At 41.6% G+C, this 21,799-nt stretch overlaps 1 protein-coding gene across 1 annotated transcript in view; it reads right to left on the bottom strand.

Moving 5' to 3' along the window:
• LPXN (leupaxin) overlaps nt 1–21,799 on the bottom strand; it is a 37,588-nt gene that overhangs the window by 1,417 nt on the left and 14,372 nt on the right. The window contains exons 4-7 of the mRNA XM_043581204.1: nt 17,353–17,452; nt 13,750–13,917; nt 12,661–12,834; nt 12,497–12,578 (exon numbers count right to left, since the gene is read on the bottom strand). Coding sequence (XP_043437139.1) covers nt 12,497–12,578; nt 12,661–12,834; nt 13,750–13,917; nt 17,353–17,452 — 524 coding nt within the window. The remainder of the gene's footprint in view (nt 1–12,496; nt 12,579–12,660; nt 12,835–13,749; nt 13,918–17,352; nt 17,453–21,799) is intronic.

Genomic DNA, 21,799 nt, shown 5'->3' on the forward strand with positions numbered 1-21,799 from the left:
TGGCTCATTATAAGAATACAGGAGATAATGGGGGACGAGTGCGTTAGTGCTGTGCCTGGCTTATCCCTAGTAGTTAGTATTAGAGTCTATTCCTCCTCCGTGCCTTTACTACCCAGGACTTGGCATGGCCCATCTCACCTTATGATTCAGCAATCAGCTCAGATACCACCTTATCACAGAGGCCTCTCATCGGCCCATATCCATCACTTCATTTTTTTTAATTTTTAAAATTTTTATTTTAAATGTTTATTCATTTTTTGAGAAAGAGAGAGACAGAGCATGAGTGGGGGAGGGGCAGAGAGACAGAGAGACATAGAATCTGAAGCAGGCTCCAGGCTCTGAGCTGTCAGCACAGAGCCCAATGTGGGGCTCGAACCCACGAACTGCGAGATCATGACCTGAGCTGAAGTCAGAAGCTTAACTGACTGAGCCACCCAGGCACCCTCACTTCATCTCTTTTAAAAATCATCTTTCTAGTATTTAGCACGATCTGAAACTATCTTTGTGGTCTGTCCTCCATTGTTGGAGCATTAGCTCTGAAATGAGATATCCCTGGTCTTGTCCCATTAAGTCCCTCTAGTACCTAAAACAGGCCCTGAAGAAAAGTGCCTAATATTTAAAAAGAAGGTAATACGAAATAATAACTTCCAAATGGATGCAAGGTTCTAGATGTAATAATATAAAGACTTAAGCAAAAATGAGTGGGTTCCTCTTTAAACCAGGAATGAGAAAACTGTGGTAAAAATGGCTCAAATATCAAAAGCAAGTTAAACATCAATAAATTTAGCTCCATTAAAAATACCATATCAAAGACTTGTGCATGACCAAAAGTACCATAAGCAAAGCCAACACAGGATAAACTGAAGAAAATGTTTGCCAAATATATCTCAAAAGAATAGGGGGAGGGTGGACGAAAGCAAGTAAGTTAAACAACATTGTGAGGAAGCAGCCAGTCAAATCAAGAACATTTAATAAGACATAGGTTCCAGTTTCTTAAGAAACCAATGGTATTTAAAAAAGGGAAGAGAAGATCATTACAGGATTTTTATTCTGAGAGATAAAACCATCAAGTGCAATGCATACACTTTCCTTGGACCCAACTGATTCAAATAAACAAAGTAAATGACGTGTTTTAGAAATCTAACATAAAAGATCTGTACGCTGAAAACTATAGAAACCTTATGAAAGAAATTGAATAAGGCACAAAGAAATGGAAAAACATGCCACACTCATGGATTGGAAGAACAAATATTGATAAAATGTCTATACTACCCAAGGCAATCTACACGTTCAATGCAATCCCTATCAAAATTACACCAGCATTCTTCACAGAGCTAGAACAAACTATTCTAAAATGTGTAGGTAACCAAAAAGACCCCAAATAGCCAAAGTAATGTTGAAAAAGAAAACCAAAGCTAGAGGCATCACAATTCTGGACTTTAAGCTGTATTACAAAGCTGTAGTCTTCAAGACAGTAAGATACTGGTACTTTTAAAAAAGACTCATAGATTAATGGAACAGAAATGGACCCACAAATGTATGGCCAACTCATCTTTACTAAGTAGGAAAGGGTATCCAACAGAAAAAAGACAGTCACTTCAGCCAATGGTGCTGGGAAATCTGGAACAGCAACATGAAGAATGAAACTGGACCACTTTCTTACACCATACACAAAAATGAACTCAAAATGGATGAAAGACCTAAATGTGAGAAAGGAAACCATCAAAATCCTAGGGGAGAAAATGGGCAGCAACCTCTTAGACCTCAGTCACAGCAACTTCTTATGAGACAAGTAACTAGAGGCAAGAGAAACAAAAGCAAAAATGAACTATTGGTATTTCAAGATAAAATCTTCTGCACAGCAAAGGAAACAATCAACAAAACTGAAAGGCAGCGGATGGAATGAGAGAAGATATTTGGAAATAACATGTTGGATAAAGGGTTAATACCCAGAATCTATAAAGAACTTACCAAACTCAACACCTGAAAAACACATAATCCAGTGAAGAAATGGGCAGAAGACATGAATAGACACTTTTCCAAAGAAGACATCAGATGGCTAACAGACACATGAAAAGATGCTCAACATTGCTCACCATCAGGGAAATACAAAGCAAAACCATAATGGGCTATTACCTCACACCTGTCAGAATGGCTAAAATTAAAAACACAAGAACAACAGATGTTGGCTCAGATGTGGAGAAAGGGGAACCTTCTTGCATTATTGGTGGAAATGCAAACTGGTATAGCCATTCTGGAAAATAGTGTGGAGATTCCTCACAATATTAAAAACAGAACTATCCTATGACCCAGCACTACTGGATATTTATCCAAAGGACACAAAAATGCTGATTCAAGGGGGCACATGCACCCCCATGTTTATAGCAGCGCTATCAACAATAGCTGGATTATGGAAAGAGCCCAAATGCCCATCAACCGAGGAATGGATAAAGAAGATGTGTTATATATATGTATGTGTGTGTGTGTGTGTGTGTGTGTGTATCCACAATGGAATACTACTCAGCAATCAAAAAGAATGAAATCTTGCCATCTGCAACAACATGGACAGAACTAGAGCATATTATGCTAAGTGAAATCCGTCAGTCAGAGAAAGACAAATATATAATTTCTGTCATATGTGGAATTTAAGGAACAAAACAGATGATCATAGGGGAAGGGAAGGAAAAATAAGACAAAAACAGAGGGAGAGGCCAACCATAAGAAACTCTTAAATACAGAGAACAAACTGAGGGTTGCTGGAGGGGAGGTGGATGGCAGGGGAGGGGAATGGGCTGAATGGGTGATGGGCATTAAGGAGGGCACTTGTTAGGATGAGCACTGGGTGTTATATATAAGTGATGATTAATCACTAGGCTCTATTCCTGAAGCCAATTCTACACTGTATATTAACTAACTTGAATTTAAATAAATTAATTTAAAAAAAGAAACCTGAGAAATTTAGATATGGGTTTTAAATGATAATGAGGAATTAATAACTTCATCAAGTGTGAAAGTAGTTATGTTAAAAAAAAAAAAGTCCTTCTGTCCTTCTCAGATGCATGCTGAAGTATTTAATGGTGAGGTGACAAGATTTCTACAATTTGCTTTTAAATATTCCAGCAAGAAAATGGGGTAGATAGGTGGGTAGAGGGTAGAGGATTTTAGTTCAGTGAAACACGGACACTTGGTGAAGCCAGGCAGCAAGCAATTTCCATAACAAAAAAATTTAATCAATTTGTTGAAATGTAAGAGCTTTCTCTTTAATACTGGACATTTTCACTGTTGGGCTCATGCTAGAAAACCCTGGGCTTGAGTCTTATACATCCTATGTCTGGATAAAGAAGGATGAGAAACCCAAAGTGATTAATTTTTTTAAACCCCTTAAAATAAGTCCTCCTCACAAAGAGACAAATAGCACAAGAAGAAATACTTTTAGTAGTAATATATTCAACATTAGTAAGCCATGAAATTCAGAAGAAAAAAGTAAAGTTCTAATTTTTTCTAATTAGTAGTTTAGTTTCTAATTTTAGCTAAGTAGTAAAAACAGTGTTAAGTCTACCCAATACTGGAAAATACATGGAGTGAGTCACATATTTATATATTCCTGGTGAGAAAGTTAAATGTTAGTATTCTTTTGGGAAAATATTTGGTAATGCGTATCAAGAATTAAAAAAAAAAAAGACATAGATATCTTTCTCCTGGGAATTAATCCATACAAATATTCAAAAGAAGAAAATGTTATGTTTAAAGAAATTCATAGCAGCCTTACTAATACACAAGAGGTAATCTACTATTATGAACATAGTTGTTTACAATATTTGGTACTACAAATAAAGCTTCAATAAACATCTTTCAGCACATAATCTTTTATAATTTGTTTACATAAAGCCTGAATGGAATAATTGATATTATTAAAATTTATTATTATAAAAGTATGAAACCATGTGAGGAAACGCTTAAGTGAAAAAGAAGGAATTTTAGGTACACTTAACTTAGGTATGCATAAATATTAACAAATGAAGAAAAATATTAGTTTTTATGTTGCATGAGGTTAACAAGGTAATTGGTTATAAGTGAAGATTTCTGCACTGTCTTTTTATGTCTTTACATTAAAAAAAGAAAAATATAACAAACTAATTCATCTTCAAGCACCTATTTAAGTAATATGTTCCCTCTGCTTGGAAAATCACCTCCCCAAGATTCCCAGAGGGCTTGGGCCTTCACTTAACTGAGGGGGGGACCTGCTTAAAAGAGCAACTGACCCAAGTACCCTATCTCAAACAGCACCCTATCACTGTCTGTCCTAACGTGTAAAGTTATAAGTGACTTATAAGTAGAGTTAGTTAATTAGTTGGCTAGTTTGATTATTGTCTGTCTCTCTCGCTAGAGCACCTGCACCGTGAGGGTAGGAACCGTGTTTTTTGTCACTGTATCCCTAGGACCTAGAACAGTGCCTGACACACACAGGGCAGTGGCTTAATAAATGTTTATTGAATGAGCAGATGTGTGAACGATATTACACTATTGACACCATCAGCTCCAGAATATGTGTCATTTAGAGCCTCTCCAGGACTAACTAGATTATGTATAAATAGGTGGACTTTTCTGAAAGGAGCTCTCCTTACCATTTATCAGGAGAGTCTGCCTAAAACGAAGGTGACTGTTGGCAACCCTGTTTATGCAGCACCTGCTTTGTCCTGGTTTCAACCGAAGGCTCTGCCTACGGTACTAATTGAAATTAAAGTCTTCGCAGCAACCCTCCCATCTTACAAGTGAGAAAAGGGAAGCTCAGAGAAATCACATATAACGAACTAGCCAGTAGAGGACCTAAGGTCCAAATCTAGGCCTAACTTCAAAGACTAACTTCAGTGTCGCACCCCTAGTCTTGACCTCTGTGTGGGGACTGATAGTATCAGCTGAGCCTAAATATCATAACCCAATAGCTTTGTAAATATGAGGGTTCTACCTGTACTCCCGCCAAAAGAACAGGTAAGCAAAGTACGCAAGGGCATTGAAAAGCGGCCCACCCATGAAACACGGTTGCTAGGAACCCATTTTGATTACTAGCAGCCAGATCCAAAAAGGCAGTAGGAGGAGCCAGGGGTTGGGACCCAAATCATGCAACTTCAGTCTTCCTATTATCTCTGGTCACTTTTTGATATCCCTTGCTTTGTTCAGCTATGCTATCTTTGAAGTACGGACAATTGAATGGACTTCTGAGGCCTACAGATCTAAAAATCTAAACTAATAATTTTATAAGCTGTTCTGTGTTCTTCTAAGGCCCTGAGACAGAGAAGAGCTTACTCCCCCCCACCCCCCACTTTGTCAAAGAATGTCTAGGTCTGATCAAGGACAATAGCATGCAGGAAGGCCTACCATTTAAGGAAAACAAACCAGCACCCGCAATCCTTGCTTTTGTGTGGCATGGTATTTGTGAAACTTCAGCATGCATCCAACACCTGGAGAGCTTGTCAATATGCAGATTTGCTTGGCCCTACCCACCCCCACCCCCCCCCCACCCCGCCAAAGTTTCTGGTTCAGCAGATCTGGGGTGGGGGCCCAAGAATTTGCAATGATGCTCCATAAAGCAAGCGACATAAAACTGAACTTGCCTATAAATGGGTGTTACTTGAGAAAATCGTTAAGACATGCCAACTGACCTAGGAATGACCCTCATCTAGGCATTTGCAGGGTAGCTGGTCTCCAGAATGACACAGCAGGGAAGGAACCACCTCTGGTGAGTCTCAGGAGAGGAATCAAAAGCAATCAGCCAAAGTTGCTGTGATGCCCCCGCATTTAGTGATCCAATAAACTGAGAAAGTTTCAGCAGTCACTTTCCTGGAGGCTCTCTCTGGGGCCAATTACCTCTGGAGGACGGATGAGAAACACTAACAATTAAAAGTGTCACAGAGAGAGAGAGAGGTGTCTATACTCTGGTGAGGCTCTTAACCACAGGGGAAATTAGGGAGCACCTGCATGGCCTGGATAATGAACAATTAAAAAAGAAAGACACAGGCACTGAGGACCTGGTCCCCACGGGAGGATGCTAAGGCCTGATAGCTTAGAAAGTTGAGCCCTAAAGAGGAACTTTCTGAACTGAAACAAAAATGCAGATGAATTTAATTTCCCGGAAGGCTCGGTGGTTAAGCTGTCATTATAGAAACTCTGTATGACTATGTGACTCGCGGTGAGGCGGATGCCACCTAATTAACGGACCAACCATATGGCAGGAGGCCCATTTGCAGAAAGCAAAAGATAAAAACAAAAATATAAGCTAGGAGGAGCATCTGATTAATAAATGGCCTTCTTTTGTCAGGTGTATCAGTAAATGTTTTAAGTGTGGTCTGGTGAGTATGTAAGGTCATAAATGGCCCAATCCACCTCGTCTGTTAAGAGGGGGCAGGAGTCAAGAACAGTGATTATTAGCTACCCTCATTGTGCTTTCTGGTCATCCTATGGATAGGATAATTTTCTCTTGGATCTAACTTCTGTCTCTTCTTGAAATATGCCTGTGTTCTATTGTTCTGCTCTCAGGCAACCTCCATATCATAATCTTAAGTTTTTTTAATATTTATTTTTGAGACAGAGCGAGATAGACCATGAACAGGAGAGGGGCAGAGAGAGAGAGAGAGGGAGACACAGAATCCAAAGCAGGCTCCAGGCTCCAAGCTGTCAGCACGGAACCCAATGTGGGGTTCAAATCCACAAACTGTGGGATCATGACCTGAGCCAAAGTCAGATGCTCAACCGACTGAGCCACCCAGGCGTCCCATCCATATCATAATCATCCATGGGCAGCACTCACTTGCTAACTGTTCTACTCAACTAACTCTAATACCTCTATGGCTACCAGTACAGTACAAATTTACCACGACACACTTTCATATGATTCAGATTAAATCCCAATAAAAAAAAAAAATCCTGCTTGACTAAAGTGCAATCTGGAAACGAAATACCTAATGATTTGTGAAGAGCATTGAACAAGCTTCAGTGAACAAGCAAATTACTACAAAGCACTTTGCTAGTGCATTATGTCAGTGCTACTGTATCTGGGTCTATTGTCAAATAAAGTGAACCTTGTGGGTGCCAAGAAAGTGAAGATATCCAACAGCAGAAGAAGAATGGAGTCTATGTCAAGCGGCAGTTGTGATGATGTAGAAGAAGCATGGAACCTGCAGAAATGGGACCTGAGTTTCAATTCCATCTCTTTGACTCTAGCTGTATAACTTGAAGAAAATTACTTTCCCTCCCGGCGCTCAGTGTTTCCATTTATAATTAGATTACGTGTAGGATAAAAATATTCTTACAAGACTGCAGTGGGGGTTAAATGATTCACAGTTAGGAATATACATAATAACATGCCTGACATTTACGTGAGTCTCTATGTCAGTGAAGGGCAGGATACATGGGACTATTTTCATTCTCTCTTGAAATACCACCAACATGATAAAGAATGATTTACATTAGAAACACCCATAAGGAATAAGAGAAAAGGAGAGGAGATGCCACAGAGGAGATATCAATACAATTTTGCAAAACTTTAAGTAGGTATAAGAGTGGCAACTAGCTTGGCAGGAAACAAGAAAATGAAGCCTGCGTTTTTGCAAAGGGGAGGTACCAAGGCAATGCAAGCTGGGGTTCCACAGCATCAGAGGGGCTCAGAGAGTGAATGTACAAGATAGTTTTCAAGTCTGGAAACAAGATTGGCTGGAAGTCTGAAGAGCTGTTAGATCAGATCCCCCACCCTGCCACAAAATGTAGTGATTAATTCTGGAAATATCAAACCAGAGAGTGTCAAGCCCTAAAAGACCTAAAATAATAATAATATACAGGGGTTTCCCAGCAAAATGCCTACAGCATGCTACCTGAGTATCACACAGCTGAGTCCACCAGTCAACAAGTTCTGCTTGTACCACAGAGCTCCCAATTAACCTTGTAGTGTCTCATTCTTAAACAGGAAATGGACAACCAAAGATCAGCAGCATTTGACAAAGACCGGTGTAACAAGATGTAAGGCACAAGCGATGTAATAGATGTCAAATTTCTTTTTCTTTTTAACAGACAGAGCACAGGTGGGGGAGGGGCAGAGAGAGAGAGACAGACACACAGACAGACAGAATCTGAAGCAGGCTCCAGGCTCTGAGCCTTCAGTACAGAGCCCGACCCTGGCTCAAACCCACAAACTGTGAGATTACGACCTGAGCCAAAGTCGGATGCTTAACCGACTGAGCCACCCAGGCGCCCCAGAAATAGATGTCAGATTTCAAAGTGACATTTAGGACATCCCTCAAAGTAGAGAGCCATGGGCTGTTTACACAATTCTTGAACTCCTCACTCACACTGAGGATCTAAAACAGGTCAAAAGAAAGGAAAACTGAGAGAGGGACTTCTTTGGGAAAAAACTGCTATGGGCGCTTCATCGCCACCACCACCAAGAGGGATGAGGTATGCTTCCAGGTAACCTCAAGTCAAGAGAGAGACTTCGATAGGGCCACTCAGAGAGCCGGATATGTGTCCCCAGCCATCAATGCGATACAGTTGATAGTATTTAACTCACCCCTGGGAAATGTCCACGAGTGAATCTGGCTGAATACAGAGACACAGCTGATAACTAACTGCAAACCCACTGACTGTAAGAAAAACATGCCTGTCCCCCATGGTCTGTGTACAAAAGTGTGAGTGACAGAGACACGTGCAACCACTGTAATCACTTCTAAGAGATCACCAGGAGGGAACAATGAAAACCCTACAAAAATAATCTGTGCGGAATGAGTCCTTCAAGAAATGTACCAAGCAGAAAACAGCTAGCTAAGATAAGCGAAGGGTAATCAAGAGTTTGAAATTGAACCTGTACTGAATCCACAAGAGCATCCAAGGGGAAAAAAAAAAAAAAGAAAAGAAAGTTAGTTAAACATATGCCAGATCCAGAGAGCATGATGCAAATTTATGGCAGTACTAGCAAAGTTAGTACTTTCCTCCAGGCTTATCTTCCTCCTCCACTGTTTAAACCGTGGAGGGGTCAGATATCAGCAACAGGGGTGAGGGGGTGGATGCTAAAGGTAGGAAAGGACAGAGGAAGGGCTAGAACCCCCTTCCCTGGTCTCCCACAGCTTAAAGAGCCAACCAGGGGACAGTAGTGGTCACTTAAAGTTGGATGCTTTAGCTATTACACAGATGGAATTACCCGAGGACTTAGTAGTATGTTTTATGGGTTTTTTTTTCTAATTTTTTAAAAGTTTGTTTATTTTTGAGAAAGAGAGAGAGAGAGCATGCAAGTGGGGGAGGAGCAGAGAGGGGGACAGAGGATCCCAAAGCAGGCTCTGTGCTAACAGCAGAGAGCCTGACACGGGGCTCAAACCTAAGAACCATGAAATTATGACCTGAGCCAAAGTCCCACACTTGACTGACCGAGCCACCCAGGCACCCCATGTGTTTTGTGTTTTAAACTGATTTTCTATTTATAACTGTTTATTAAGGGAGTGCCTGGGTGGCTTAGTAAATTAAGCCTCCAATTCTTGATTTGAGCTCACAGTTCAGGAGTTTGAGCCCCACATTGGGCTCCACTCTGACAGTGCAAAGCCTGCTTAGGATTCTCTCCCTCCCCTGCTTATGCACACATGTGCTCTCTAAATAAATAAATAAATATAAATAAATAAATAAATAAATAAATAAATGTTATTTTTCTAATGTTTACCTATTTTTGAAAGAGAGAGAGAATGACTGGGGAAGGGGCAGAGAGAGAGGGAGACAGAGGATCCAAAGCAAGCTTTGCGCTGACAACAGAGAGCCCGATATGGGACTCAAACTCACGAACTGTGAGACCATGACCTGAGCCGAAGTTGGATGCTTAACTGACTGAGCCACCAAGGTGCCCCAATAAATAAACTTAAAAAAAAAATAACTGTTCATTAAGAGTCATTGGAAATGACATGGGACTGCCCAAATTTTTATTTAGGAGACAGCTGAATTGTCTTCCCACTGAGTTAATTCTAAAAAGACAGGAAAAAAAACACAAACAAAAGAAAGAAGCCTTCTGATTCCATGTGTGAGTCATACTAGTTCAAAACAAACATAAAAAGAAGAAGTCAGGGGGAAAAAAATCAAGATAATTCAGAAGAAAGGAGAAAAAGAAAACTTGCAAAGAGAGAAAAACAGATCACACAGTAAGTATCAGGAATAAGAACAGAAGCTTAATAAAGACATCTCAACCATGGAAGCTGGAAGACAGGGAAGCAGTGTGTTGAGAATTCAAGGGGGAAATCCCTTCACCTAGAATTCTATGTCCAGGCAACTCAAGGTAGAACCCAGAATAACAGTATTTTCAGATATTCAAGGTCTCAAGAGTTTTACCTCTTACTCCTCCTTTCCTAGGAGCTGTTCCACCAACGTAAAGGCAGTAAAAGACCGGGGATCGAGGAAACAGAGGATCCAACAAAAAAGGTAGTAAAGGAGTAAAAGAAATTCCCAGGTGGGGTGCCTGGGTGGTGCAGTCGGTTAAGCGTCTGACCTCAGCCAGGTCACGATCTCACGGTCCGTGAGTTCGAGCCCCGCGTCAGGCTCTGGGCTGATGGCTCAGAGCCTGGAGCCTGTTTCCGATTCTGTGTCTCCCTCTCTCTCTGACCCTCCCCCGTTCATGCTCTGTCTCTCTCTGTCCCAAAAATAAATAAACATTGAAAAAAAAAAAAAAAAGAAATTCCCAGGATAATGACCCAGAATAAGTGCTTCACAGCAGGCCTGAAGAGGAAGCATTTCAGGCTGCGGTGGGAGGGCAGACGTCCCCAAAGCAAAATGAGTGGAACTGACTGACTACCAGATGTGGCTGACCATTTTGAGAATGATTCCACGACTCTGTCAGATAAATTAGAGCTAGGTACAATGAAAATTGAGCCAGTGAAAAAGAACTCTAAATATTAACTTCAGGGAGAAAACTAATTTATATGAAAAGGATACCATGATAGTAAAACTAATTTTTACTGTGTCTCCAAGTGCTGGGCACTGTTCTAAACACAAAACTGCCACTGCATCTCAAAGTCCTCATAATTACCCTGTGAGGTAATTAGTACTGGGCCCATGATGAAGAAAACGAGATACAGAGTGTTAAATGACTTGAATGATATCATATAGCTAATAAATACCGCAGCCCAGATTCGAACTTGGGCAGTCTGACACTAAAATCTGTGCTCTGCTCCATGGCACCTGGGTGGCTCAGTGGGTTAAGCAGCTGACTTCAGCTCAGGTCATGATCTCAGTTTGTGAGTTCGAGCCGCACATCGAGCTCCGCACGACAGCTCAGAGCCTGGAGCCTTTTTCAGATTCTGTGTCTCCTCTCTCCGCCCCTCCCCCGCCTGTGCGTGCGCTCTCTCTCTCTCTCAAAAATAAACATTAAAATATAAAAACATTTATATTTATATTAAACATTAAAATATAAAAACATTTCTATTTATATTAAAATATAAAAACATTAAATATAAAAAACAGTTTTAAAATCTGTGCTCTGCTCTGACCATAGTTTGCTACAAGGCTTAACAATGAACAATATTTCCATGGTTGTCAATATGTGCCCACTGAATACTGGTCTGACCTGTAATTATGACCTGATTTTACACTGAGAGAATGGGGGAGGGGAGTGTGTTGAGGGTAAGGTGGGATAGTAAATTCTCATCTTCCCCGGTAGAAACTTATTATGTAATGGTTAAAATTAAGGGAAAAAAAAAAGTATGGTAATAGAAGTATATTCCTTAAAATACACAAGTACATAACAGAAGAAAAAAGCTGAAAACATTTGGAGACGATAACTGGATCTGGGGGTGGAGAAACGAAAAGCAAGGGATTGATCTTTTTCAGTATTACCCTTAAGGTAATATTTGAGCTTTTTTTTTTTTTCCAAGGGGGGTGTGGGGTGCAGGTGAGCAAGGGGCAGAGAAAATCCCAGGATGGGCAGGGGCAGGGGGTGGAGAGAGAGCTAGAGAGAAAGAGAGAGAGAGAGAAGCAGGGCTCACCCAAAGGGCCGCTCGAGCTCACCTGATGTGTGGGACTGGAACTCACCAACCATGAGATCATGACCTAAGCTGAAGTCAGATACTTAACTAAGCCACGCAGGCGCTCCGATATTTGAGGTTTTGCATTAGTATTTCTTTGATTTAAAAAACCAATTTAGTGGCGCCTGGGTGGCTCAGTCTGTTAAGCGCCCACTTCAGCTCATGTCAGGATCTCAGGGAGAGTTCGAGCCCCGCCTGGGGCTCTGTGCTGACAGCTCGGAACCTGGAGCCTGCTTGCGATTCAGTGTCTCTCTCTCTCTCTCTGCCCCTCCCCCGCTCACACTCTGTGTCTCTCTCCAAAATAAACAAACATTAAAAAAAATTTTTTTTAACCAATTCAAACACAATTTATAAATGCTGGGGAAAGGCAGGGAAGGATGGCATAGAGTACTGAACCGGGCGCTTGCTGCCAGCGGCCGGAACCACGACGACCACAACCGACCAAGGAAGAGCGATACCTTCCGCCCCGAACACCTCTCCGCAGTGCGAGCAGAAGAAGTGCTCCGGATGCCAGGTCTGGTTCATTGCCGTCAGCACTTTCTGAAAAAGGAACACACAGAGACGTCAGAGGGCTGCAGCTCTATCACCCACGAGCCCCGGCAGGAGAAGGGGGATGACTCACGTCCAGGATGGGAGCAGCGCAGTAAGCACAGCGCGGGGAGAAAAGGTGGTGGTAGTCCTTGGGGCAGTAGGCCAAGCCACTGCGCTCGAAGAAGGGGCTGCAGCCAATCTCCTCTTTGCAGTGAGCGCAGACGAAGTGCTCCGGGTGCCACGCTTGCCCCAGAGCATGGATCGCCTGGGGAGGAAATGAAGTTGGGCCACCGTGAGACTGCAGCCAGGTGCCCTAGGGTGCCCCTAGGTTGCACAGCTCTGAACAGCACTTGGCGCACGGTATTTCCTGTAAACGGCGCCCCCCTGGGGTTACGCAACACAGAGGCCTAGACCCAGGTCCCACCTACGGGGTCTGTTGCCCCTGCATTATGGAGAGCCAGAGGGTGCCCAGTTTCCTGACCAATCTTGCTGATAAAAGTCTGTTAGCTGTTGGTTGACGCTACACAGCTCCGGAAGGTGGGGGAACCAAAATCGAGCACAGCAGTGACAGACAGGGATGACTACCGTGGCCTGGAAGGGATCCCTGGAAGAGGAAAAGGCCAGATGAGGGTTTTTGTTCCTCTGGTTTGAACACCTCATCTCACGCCCCACACCAAAGCCCTTTGCTGTGGGTTTTGGTGAAGGATGACACAGCAGGAGGCTGTGGCCACGATTTGGAGCTGAGTCAGCGGAAATCATCATCAATCAACTTGAGCGGGAAGTTGGCACAGAGGGAGCAGGGGGAGATTCCCTCCCAGGACAGGCAGGACAGAAAAGTGGTTCAGAGTCACACGCGGCAGTGAGGCTCTCCTGGGCTTCAAATCTTACCTCCTCCTCTTTCTAGACCTTGGACATACATGCCAGTTAACATCCCAGAGCCCTTGTTTCCCTCATCTTTCCAAAGGAACAATAATAGAGTGTCCCTTGAAGGGCTGATGTGACCGGTAAATGAGGAAATACTTGCAAAGTGCTTAACTCAGTGCCCGGAGCACTGTAAGGGATGGGTAGTTATTAACTATTACTAAAATGTCGTAGAATAGAAGGCCATAGAGCAATCTTTGGTGAGGCAGACACAGACACACACAGATAGCTGTAGGACCAACTTCTTGGCCCATCCCACCTTGCCAGCAATCGGCTTCTGACAGGAAGCACAGTGGCCCTTGGGCACTGTGGCAATTCCAAGGTCCTGCAGGTCCTGCTCCAAACCCCCCAGCATTGAGTCCAGGGAGGCTTTCTGATCCTGCTTGTTTGCTAAGTGCTTCTTGCTGGCATCTGCTTTCGCTGCAACCTGGCACCCGGGAGAGAACCACGAAAAGAATCAGTGTCATGTACATTTCCCTTCCTTGGCACCTTCTGCATGACCTGTAAGCTCACCTCTACTGACGGATCCTTTCTTCTGTACCTAACCTCCCTCCAAAGCACTGGAAGAGTCAACATTGTAACACCAGTAAAAATGCTTTCATCTCCCTTTTATCCTAAACTCCTCAGGCCAGATGAAATAGGAGTAATCATCCTTCATTTGTAAATCTTTTCTGACCGTGGGAAATCGAGTGTACGAAGATGACACTTTTCCTCACTCTTACAACGACCATAGGTCAACAATTAATCATATCTTCTTTTTACCCATTTCTTCTGCAATGTTTTTGGAGCACCTAGTTTGTGCTGGTCACAGCCCCAGGCTCTTGGCATAGAGCAATGCCCAAGGCGACCTAGACTCCGCCCACATGGAGTTTATATTCTCTAGGTGATAGACGATAAACAATGAAATAAGTATATGATGTAACATCAGGTAGGGATAAGACCTAAGTTCTACACCCACACAGAAGTAACAGAGGGTGGGACGGTGAGAGAGAATTGATGTAGATGAAGGTGATCAGAGAAGACTGTCTAAGGAAGGTGACATTTGCACAGGTATTTCATGATGTACGGAAGGGCCCAGAAATATTGCTATTCATGGGAAAAGCATTCCAGAAGGAAGGAAGGCCCAGAGGAGGAGGAAAGTTAGGGGAAAAGTCGGAAGGTCAGGGGAGCTGGAGTAGAGGGAGTAAGAGTAAGTGTGGCAGCAGAAGACGATGGACAGAGAGGCGAAGATCACATTGGGCCCTCATGGTAAACTCAGGTTTTATCCCAAGGGTGATGGAGCCTCTGGAGGAGTTCAAGCATGAGAGTGAAAGAATCTGATCTACAGGATCCCCATGGTAGCTGAGTGAGGGATTAAGTGTAGACAAGCAAGAGTGGAGAGGCACCAGCTAGGAAGGAGATTATCGTTAACAGTTCAAACCAGAAAGAATGACTTGGTCCTGTGTTAGGGGAGAAGGTGGTGAGAAGCTGTCATATGAGACTTGCTGATGGATTGGATTTATTTAAGCAAAACCCCAAGGTAGTTATTATAATCCATTCAAAGGAAAAGCCTCAAATTACAAAAAAGATGCCCAGCTCGTCCTTCATCACTCCGTGTCCTGATTCTGTCTCTCTCTACTCCTTTCCGACCGAGCTACTACTACCATCTACCTAATACTTCCTGATCAGGAAACAGGTGCTCTCCCTACGGCCTCCATGGCATCAGATTTGCATGCACTAGACAGACCTTCAAAGCCTCCTATCCACTGCCCTCACTTTACCTTTCCAATCTCATCTTTCATTAGTCACTAAAAGCCTCCATTGTCTAAGGCCAGCCAGGCTCCCTGCAGTCTCCTGAATATATACGATCTGTTACTGTCTGCCTTCGTATCCTATTTTTACTGCCAGGAATAACTTCACATTATCTCACTAATCCAAAATGCTCATTTCCCTTCAAGAAACTTATCATCTGACAGATTTCCTCCCTCCTCTATTATAGAATGTTACTTAATGTTGAAGAGATTAGTGTTCAAAAGGTTAATGTCTAGAAGGTCCAAAAGGGCCATCCCTATTAAGTAGGTAAAAAAAACCACAATTGTATATGTATATACATATCCATGCATATATATCTATCCACACCCACGTCTACTTGCTTATATATTCCAGAACACTTCCGAATGAGGATGTAAGAAACGGGCAGAACTGGATGGCTGGGGACATGGCTGAGAGGGAAGTAGCTCACTGCAAACTTTTCCACCTTTGACTTTTGTACAACGTGCATGTATGGCCCATTCAAGAAATGAGCAGATATCTTTTATTTTTTTTATTTTTTTAATATTAAATTTATTGTCAAATTGGTTTCCATACAACACCCAGTTGAGCAGATATTTTTTAAACGTAAATAAACCATGACACATGCTAAATCAATTAGAAAACACAACATAATTAAAACTCCTAGTGTAGATTTTTTTTTTTTTGTCCTAGAACTTACAGCGGTACAATGCACTGAGGAATGTACCCAGTTTTGAATGTACCCAGGCATGGAAGAAAATTTGTTTCTGATGTTTATTCATCTGTTCCTGTAATGTGTCAGGAACTGTGCGGGCATTGGGAGTCCAAAGGTGAGCCACAAAGATAAGGTTCCTGACCTCCCCAGTCACACACCTTTTTATATACTGCCTTGTCTTAGTCACTTCATGTGGGCATATCGAAGCTTCCAACCAATTTAGAGTGGCTGGATTCTCTACCTTAAGAATTCTAGATGAGGGGTGTCTGGATGGCTCAGTTGGTTAAGCGTCCAACTCCTTGATTTTGGCTCAGGTCATGATCTCTCGGTTCAGGAGTTCGAGCTCCACGTTGGGCTCTGTGCTGACAGCATGGAGCCTTCTTGGGATTCTGTCTCCTCTCTCTCTGCCCCTCCCTCCCGCTCATGCTCGCTCACTCTCTCTCTCTTTCAAAAATAAATAAGAATAAAAAGAAAGAAAGAATTCTAGATATTTCCTTTAATAAATTCTTAATTTTTTTTTAATGTTCATTTACTTTTGAGAAAGAGAGACAGAGTATGAACAGGGGAGGGGCAGAGAGAGAGAGGGAGACAGAATCCGAAGCAGGCTCTTGGCTCTGAGCTGTCAGCACAGAGCCCGACTGCAGGCCTCAGAGTCACAAACTGCAAGATCATGACCTGAGCTGAAGTCTGACACTTAACCAAATGAGCCACCCGGGTGCCCCTTCCCTTAGTAAATTCTTAAAGTCCACTTCTCTAATTTCCATCCCCTGCCAGGCCACATGAGCTCACCACTCACTCTCTACAGGCCAGAAGAAGGTGGCAGATTTTATCAGAGTATGGGGCTCAGGACTCCTCCTCCTCCCTACTTTCAAAGCCACACTCTGATCTCCCTGGCTCTGCTGCAGCTTGCCCTCCGCGGTCCCACTCAGGCGGGTCTCTGAAGGTCCTGTCACATTCCATCCAGCCTCAGATGCCTGCACCCTCATAGGCTCATGCCCAACTGGAAGGGCCTCCTCTCTCATCTGTGTGCAAACTGTTTCCATTCTTCAGAGTCCATCCCACACCCCATCCCCACCTCTGATAAAATCTCCTTGACCTCTCTACCTTCCTAACGTTTACTGTGTATATTTTGATAACCCATCTGTGTTTTATTCTATAAATGTTTCACAGGCTTATGCTTCCCTTTACCAAGCACATTCCATACTCCTTGAGATCAGAGCCCGTATCATATTATCTTCTGTGCCCAGATAATACATCCCACAAAGTTAAATTCACAGTTGAATTAAATTTAGTCTGGGAAAATGAATGACAACTCAGAGTTCCGAAGGGGGATGCGGAGCTGAGATCCACAGAGAAGCAGCCAGGAACTATGCTCACCTGGGTTTGCATGTCACACAGATGGGCCATAAGCTCATCCAGCTGGGCAGCTGCTGAGGTTTTAGGAGGCAGCCGTGCTTTATTTGGCTCTTGGACCTCACTGTAGGGAGAGGAAAAAAAAAACAAATCCTAACACATCAACACTCAGATAAATGTTAAGCCACACATAAAATACCAGAAAATGCAATTTTAATTACTAACCCCTTCAGTGTGAGTAAAACTAGAGAGAGTATTTAAAAAGTAGGTAGTGGGCTAAAAATCTCAACACGGTCTCCCTGCATTTTTGTCTCCGTGTCCTCCTCTGGTCATCTCAAAAGCTGACCATTATTCTCAAGTCCATGAAGAAATGCTCTGGACATGTAGCTGGCAGGACGTTCTCCCCCAACAGTCAGGTGCAAAGCAGCTTCTAAAAACGGCTTGAAGATACTGGCCCAATATATATTTTGTATTATCCATAGCATTCTTTTTTAAATTATAAATTATTACACCTTCTCTCACTTACTGTCAGGCGAAAGACAAACACTAAATAAGAATAAAGAGCAAGCAACAGCAAACTAAGGTCCAAGGGCCAAATTTGGCCATGACTGTTCATTTGCACACTGTTGACTGCTGCTTTCTTACACAGTTGGATAGTTCCAACAGAGACCTTGTGGTCCACAAAGCCTAAAATATTTACTGTCTGCCTTTTACAGAAAAAAGATCACTGATCGAGTTTAGACAATGTACATAATACTGGTTTCACATCCATATAATTGGGAGTAAATTATTGATGAATACAATTTGGACCCAAGAAACTGAATACAGTCTATTCAAATACTCGCTGAGTTGTTAGTAAAATTAACTGTGTACAAGAACACAGAATAAGGCTCAATAAATTCTAAGAAGTAAGTAATACAGACCATATTCTTCTATTGCTTTAATAAAAGTACAGATTAATCATAAGAAATCTACCCACCTAAGAAAAAAATAAAACACCTCCAACAATTCTTGTGATGAAGAAAGAAAATAAACTGAATTTTCAACCTATCTAGAATTCGCAACGGAAGCATGTACACACACACACAAACACCCTTCAGAGTCAAAAGCAGTATGTTATCAAAAGGAAAAAATATAGGGGCACCTGGGTGCCTCGGTTGGCTGAGCTTCCAACTTTTGATTTCCGTTCAGGTCACGATCCCAGGGTTGTGGGATTGCGCCCCATGTGTGCTCTGTGCTGAGTGTGAAGCCTGCTTGGGATTCTATCTCCCTCTCTCTGCCCCTCTCCCTCAATCATGCACTCTCTCTCTCTCTCTCTCTCTCTCTCTCAAATAAAATTTAAAATAATTAAAAATAAAAAATAAAAGGAGGGGTGCCTGGGTGGCTCAGTCGGTTGGGCGTCTGACACCAGCTCAGGTCATGATCTCACGACAACCGGGCTCTGTGCTGACAGCTCGGAGCCTGGAGTCCGCTTCAGATTCTGCGTCTCTCTCTCTCTCTCTCTTTTGTGCTCTCTTTCTGTCTCTCAAAAATAAATAAATGTAAAAAAAAAATTTAAAGAAATAAAAAGAAAAAGATATAATGGACTGAAGTGCGATATTGAAAAATAAGAAAGACCAGAAACCAATAAACAGAACACCCAACTCAAGAATCTCAAAAAAAAAAAAAAAAGAAACCCACCAAAACTAAAATAACTAAACAGAAGGAGTAAAAGCATGAATTACTGAAAAAGAAAACAAACAAAAACTGGGTTTTTTGGAGCACTGTGTAAATTTCCAAGTTCATAGAAAAATATGGAAAATCACCAAATAAGGCCTATAAATATCAGAAATGCAATACTAGAACCAGACAAAGAGAGAACAGTGTGTGTGTGTAATGTGTGTATGTGGGATGGGGTGGTGGGGGCAGCTTAATAAAGACAGCAGAAATATGTTTTAAAAACATCCTGGCTAGATAGTGTTATGCCAGTCTTTTAAGCATGGTTCAACATTAGAAAAAGGATTAATGTAATTCATTATACTAAAAAATAGAAAAAGCTTTATAAACATATTGATAGGTGCTGAACCACACAATCCACCACCATTCCTGTTGTTGAAGATGGAGGAAAAGAAGTTTTATAACCTGATAAAATACAAGAAATCTATAGTGAACCTCATATTTAATGGTCAAATACTAAACACATTTCTAATTAAGAGAAGAGGAGGACAAGGATCCTACTATCACTGCTGGTCTGCAATATTATTCCAGATTGCATTACCAAATGCATTCAAAAGTAAAAATAAGAGACTTATATATTGGAAAGAAAAAGGCAAAGCCTTCTCATTCCTATTTTATTTTTTATTTAAAATTTTTTTTAATGTTTATTTATTTTTGAGAGAGAAAGAGAGAGAAAGAACACGAGCAGGGGAGGGACAGAGAGAGAGAGACTCAGAATCCGAAGCAGGCTCCAGGCTCTAAACTGTCAGCACAGAGCCTTACGTGGGGCTCAAACCCATGAATAGTGAGATCATGACCTGAGCTGAAGTTGGATGCTTAACCAACTGAGCCACCCAGGCACCCGTTTATTTTCTTTTTTAAATAGGTGATATAATCACTTACCTGGAAAATGTAAGATAAATGATTGGACAACTATTAGAATGTATCAAAAATATCAGGATGGTTACTGGGTACAGGAATACGGTGAAATAATTAGTCTCTTTCCTATAGACAGCAGTAGCCAATTTGAGAGTCCGTTGGGGAAAAAGCACATGTTCACAACACCACCAAAAAAACATATAAAATATTAAAGAATAACTCTAACAAGAACTGTGCAAGGCTTCTGTGAAGAAAAAACACTGGCAGACATACAAGACATGCATAAGTAATGATGCATAATACGATGTCAGTTTCTCCCATTAAACTACAAATTCAATGTAATTCATAAAGAAATCTTAAGAGAATTATTCAAGTTCATTAATAAGCTGATGCTGAGATTCATGGGCCAGAACACTCAAGATAATTTTGTAAAAAGAGGTGAGGAGGGAAGATGTCTCAATAGATGTGCTGTCCGATAAAGTGACAATAAAATGTGTGTGATGTTGGAAAAGAAACAGATCAGCCAACAAATCAGAGGACTGGAGAGCAGACACAGCCCAGAAACAGACTCCTGAACCATGAGAACTTTGCATATGGTAAATGTGGCCTTTCAAATCCTCATAAACAACGTAGTAGACACAAAATGCACGACAGCCTATTTGAAACAATAAATTTAGATCTTTAACAAACTTTGCACGTGAGTAAGTTTTAAATGAATTAAAGACATAAATACATTTAAACATAAAAGGAGTAAAAGAAAATGGAAGATTTTTTTTATAATTTGGGGTAATGAAGGCTTTCCTAAGAAAGGCATGAAACTGTAAAGTGAAAGCAAAAAAGAAAACAAAATATCAACAGAGCTAATTTCAAAAAAAAAATTCAACATACATAAATACTTAAAACATAAATAATATTCAAATATTAAAGTCTGCAAATCAGTAAGACAAGCTAATAGAAAAATGAGCTAAGGATTTTTTTAAAAAGCAAGTTTCAGAAAAGGAAATTTGAATGTTTATTACTGTATAAAAATATGCTGATCTAGATCTTTATCATGCAAATTCAACAGTGAGACTCCAGTTTTTATCCCTTAGCCAAAAATTTGAAAGATTAATAATGTGATTGATAACATTCCTCTCTTAAGGAAAAAAGACTGTCTTTTGGGCACAACATGTCCCACTACTGACCTACATCCGTTTGAGTATTTAACAATAAGAAAAATGGAGGAGGAAGTGGATGTCTCCCCCTCTGAAGAGAAAAGATTTTGTCTTTTAGGTACAACAGGGCCTCCTCCCAGGCATAATTTTTTTTGTTTTGTTTTTTGTTTTTTTAATTGAGGAACAAAAATGGTCAAGTAGACAAGTGCTTGATTCAATCCTTAGAGGCTTCCAAGGAAGCACAGAGAGGCTCAGCCTCAGGACACTTTGGGGTCATGACCCCTTCGTCATTTCTGCCACAGGCGTGTGTCTTGTGCGCAAAAGGCAGCCAGGCTGTCCGCACATTCTCGGCCCTGTTTCCCAGTGTAGAAGAAATGTAGTTTCTTATGTGGGTCTGTATAATCCTAAAAACCTGTCCACCTCACAGTCGGCGCACACTGGTGCTTATCCAAAACACTTCCTACTGGTTTTTAGCAAGACTTCTGGTGCCGTATGGAAAGAGAAACCCTTGTTGTGATACCTTAAGAGTAACTGGATCAACAACATAATGTTCTAAATAAGAATGGAAAGGTCAAAAGAGTTGGTGATTCCATCACTACAGGAAGTGTTCCTAAAAAGAGAGGAAGCTCAAAATGAGAGCTCCTTTGATGGGTCCCCTCACTTCCTGAAGGTGGTAAAAGGGCTTTGCTGTGTCATGGGCAACAGTTTAATTCGTGAGTTAGAGGTTTTAATAATATACAAAT

Source organism: Prionailurus bengalensis, chromosome D1 (genome assembly GCF_016509475.1).
Source record: "Prionailurus bengalensis isolate Pbe53 chromosome D1, Fcat_Pben_1.1_paternal_pri, whole genome shotgun sequence".
Classification (NCBI taxonomy): domain Eukaryota; kingdom Metazoa; phylum Chordata; class Mammalia; order Carnivora; family Felidae; genus Prionailurus; species Prionailurus bengalensis.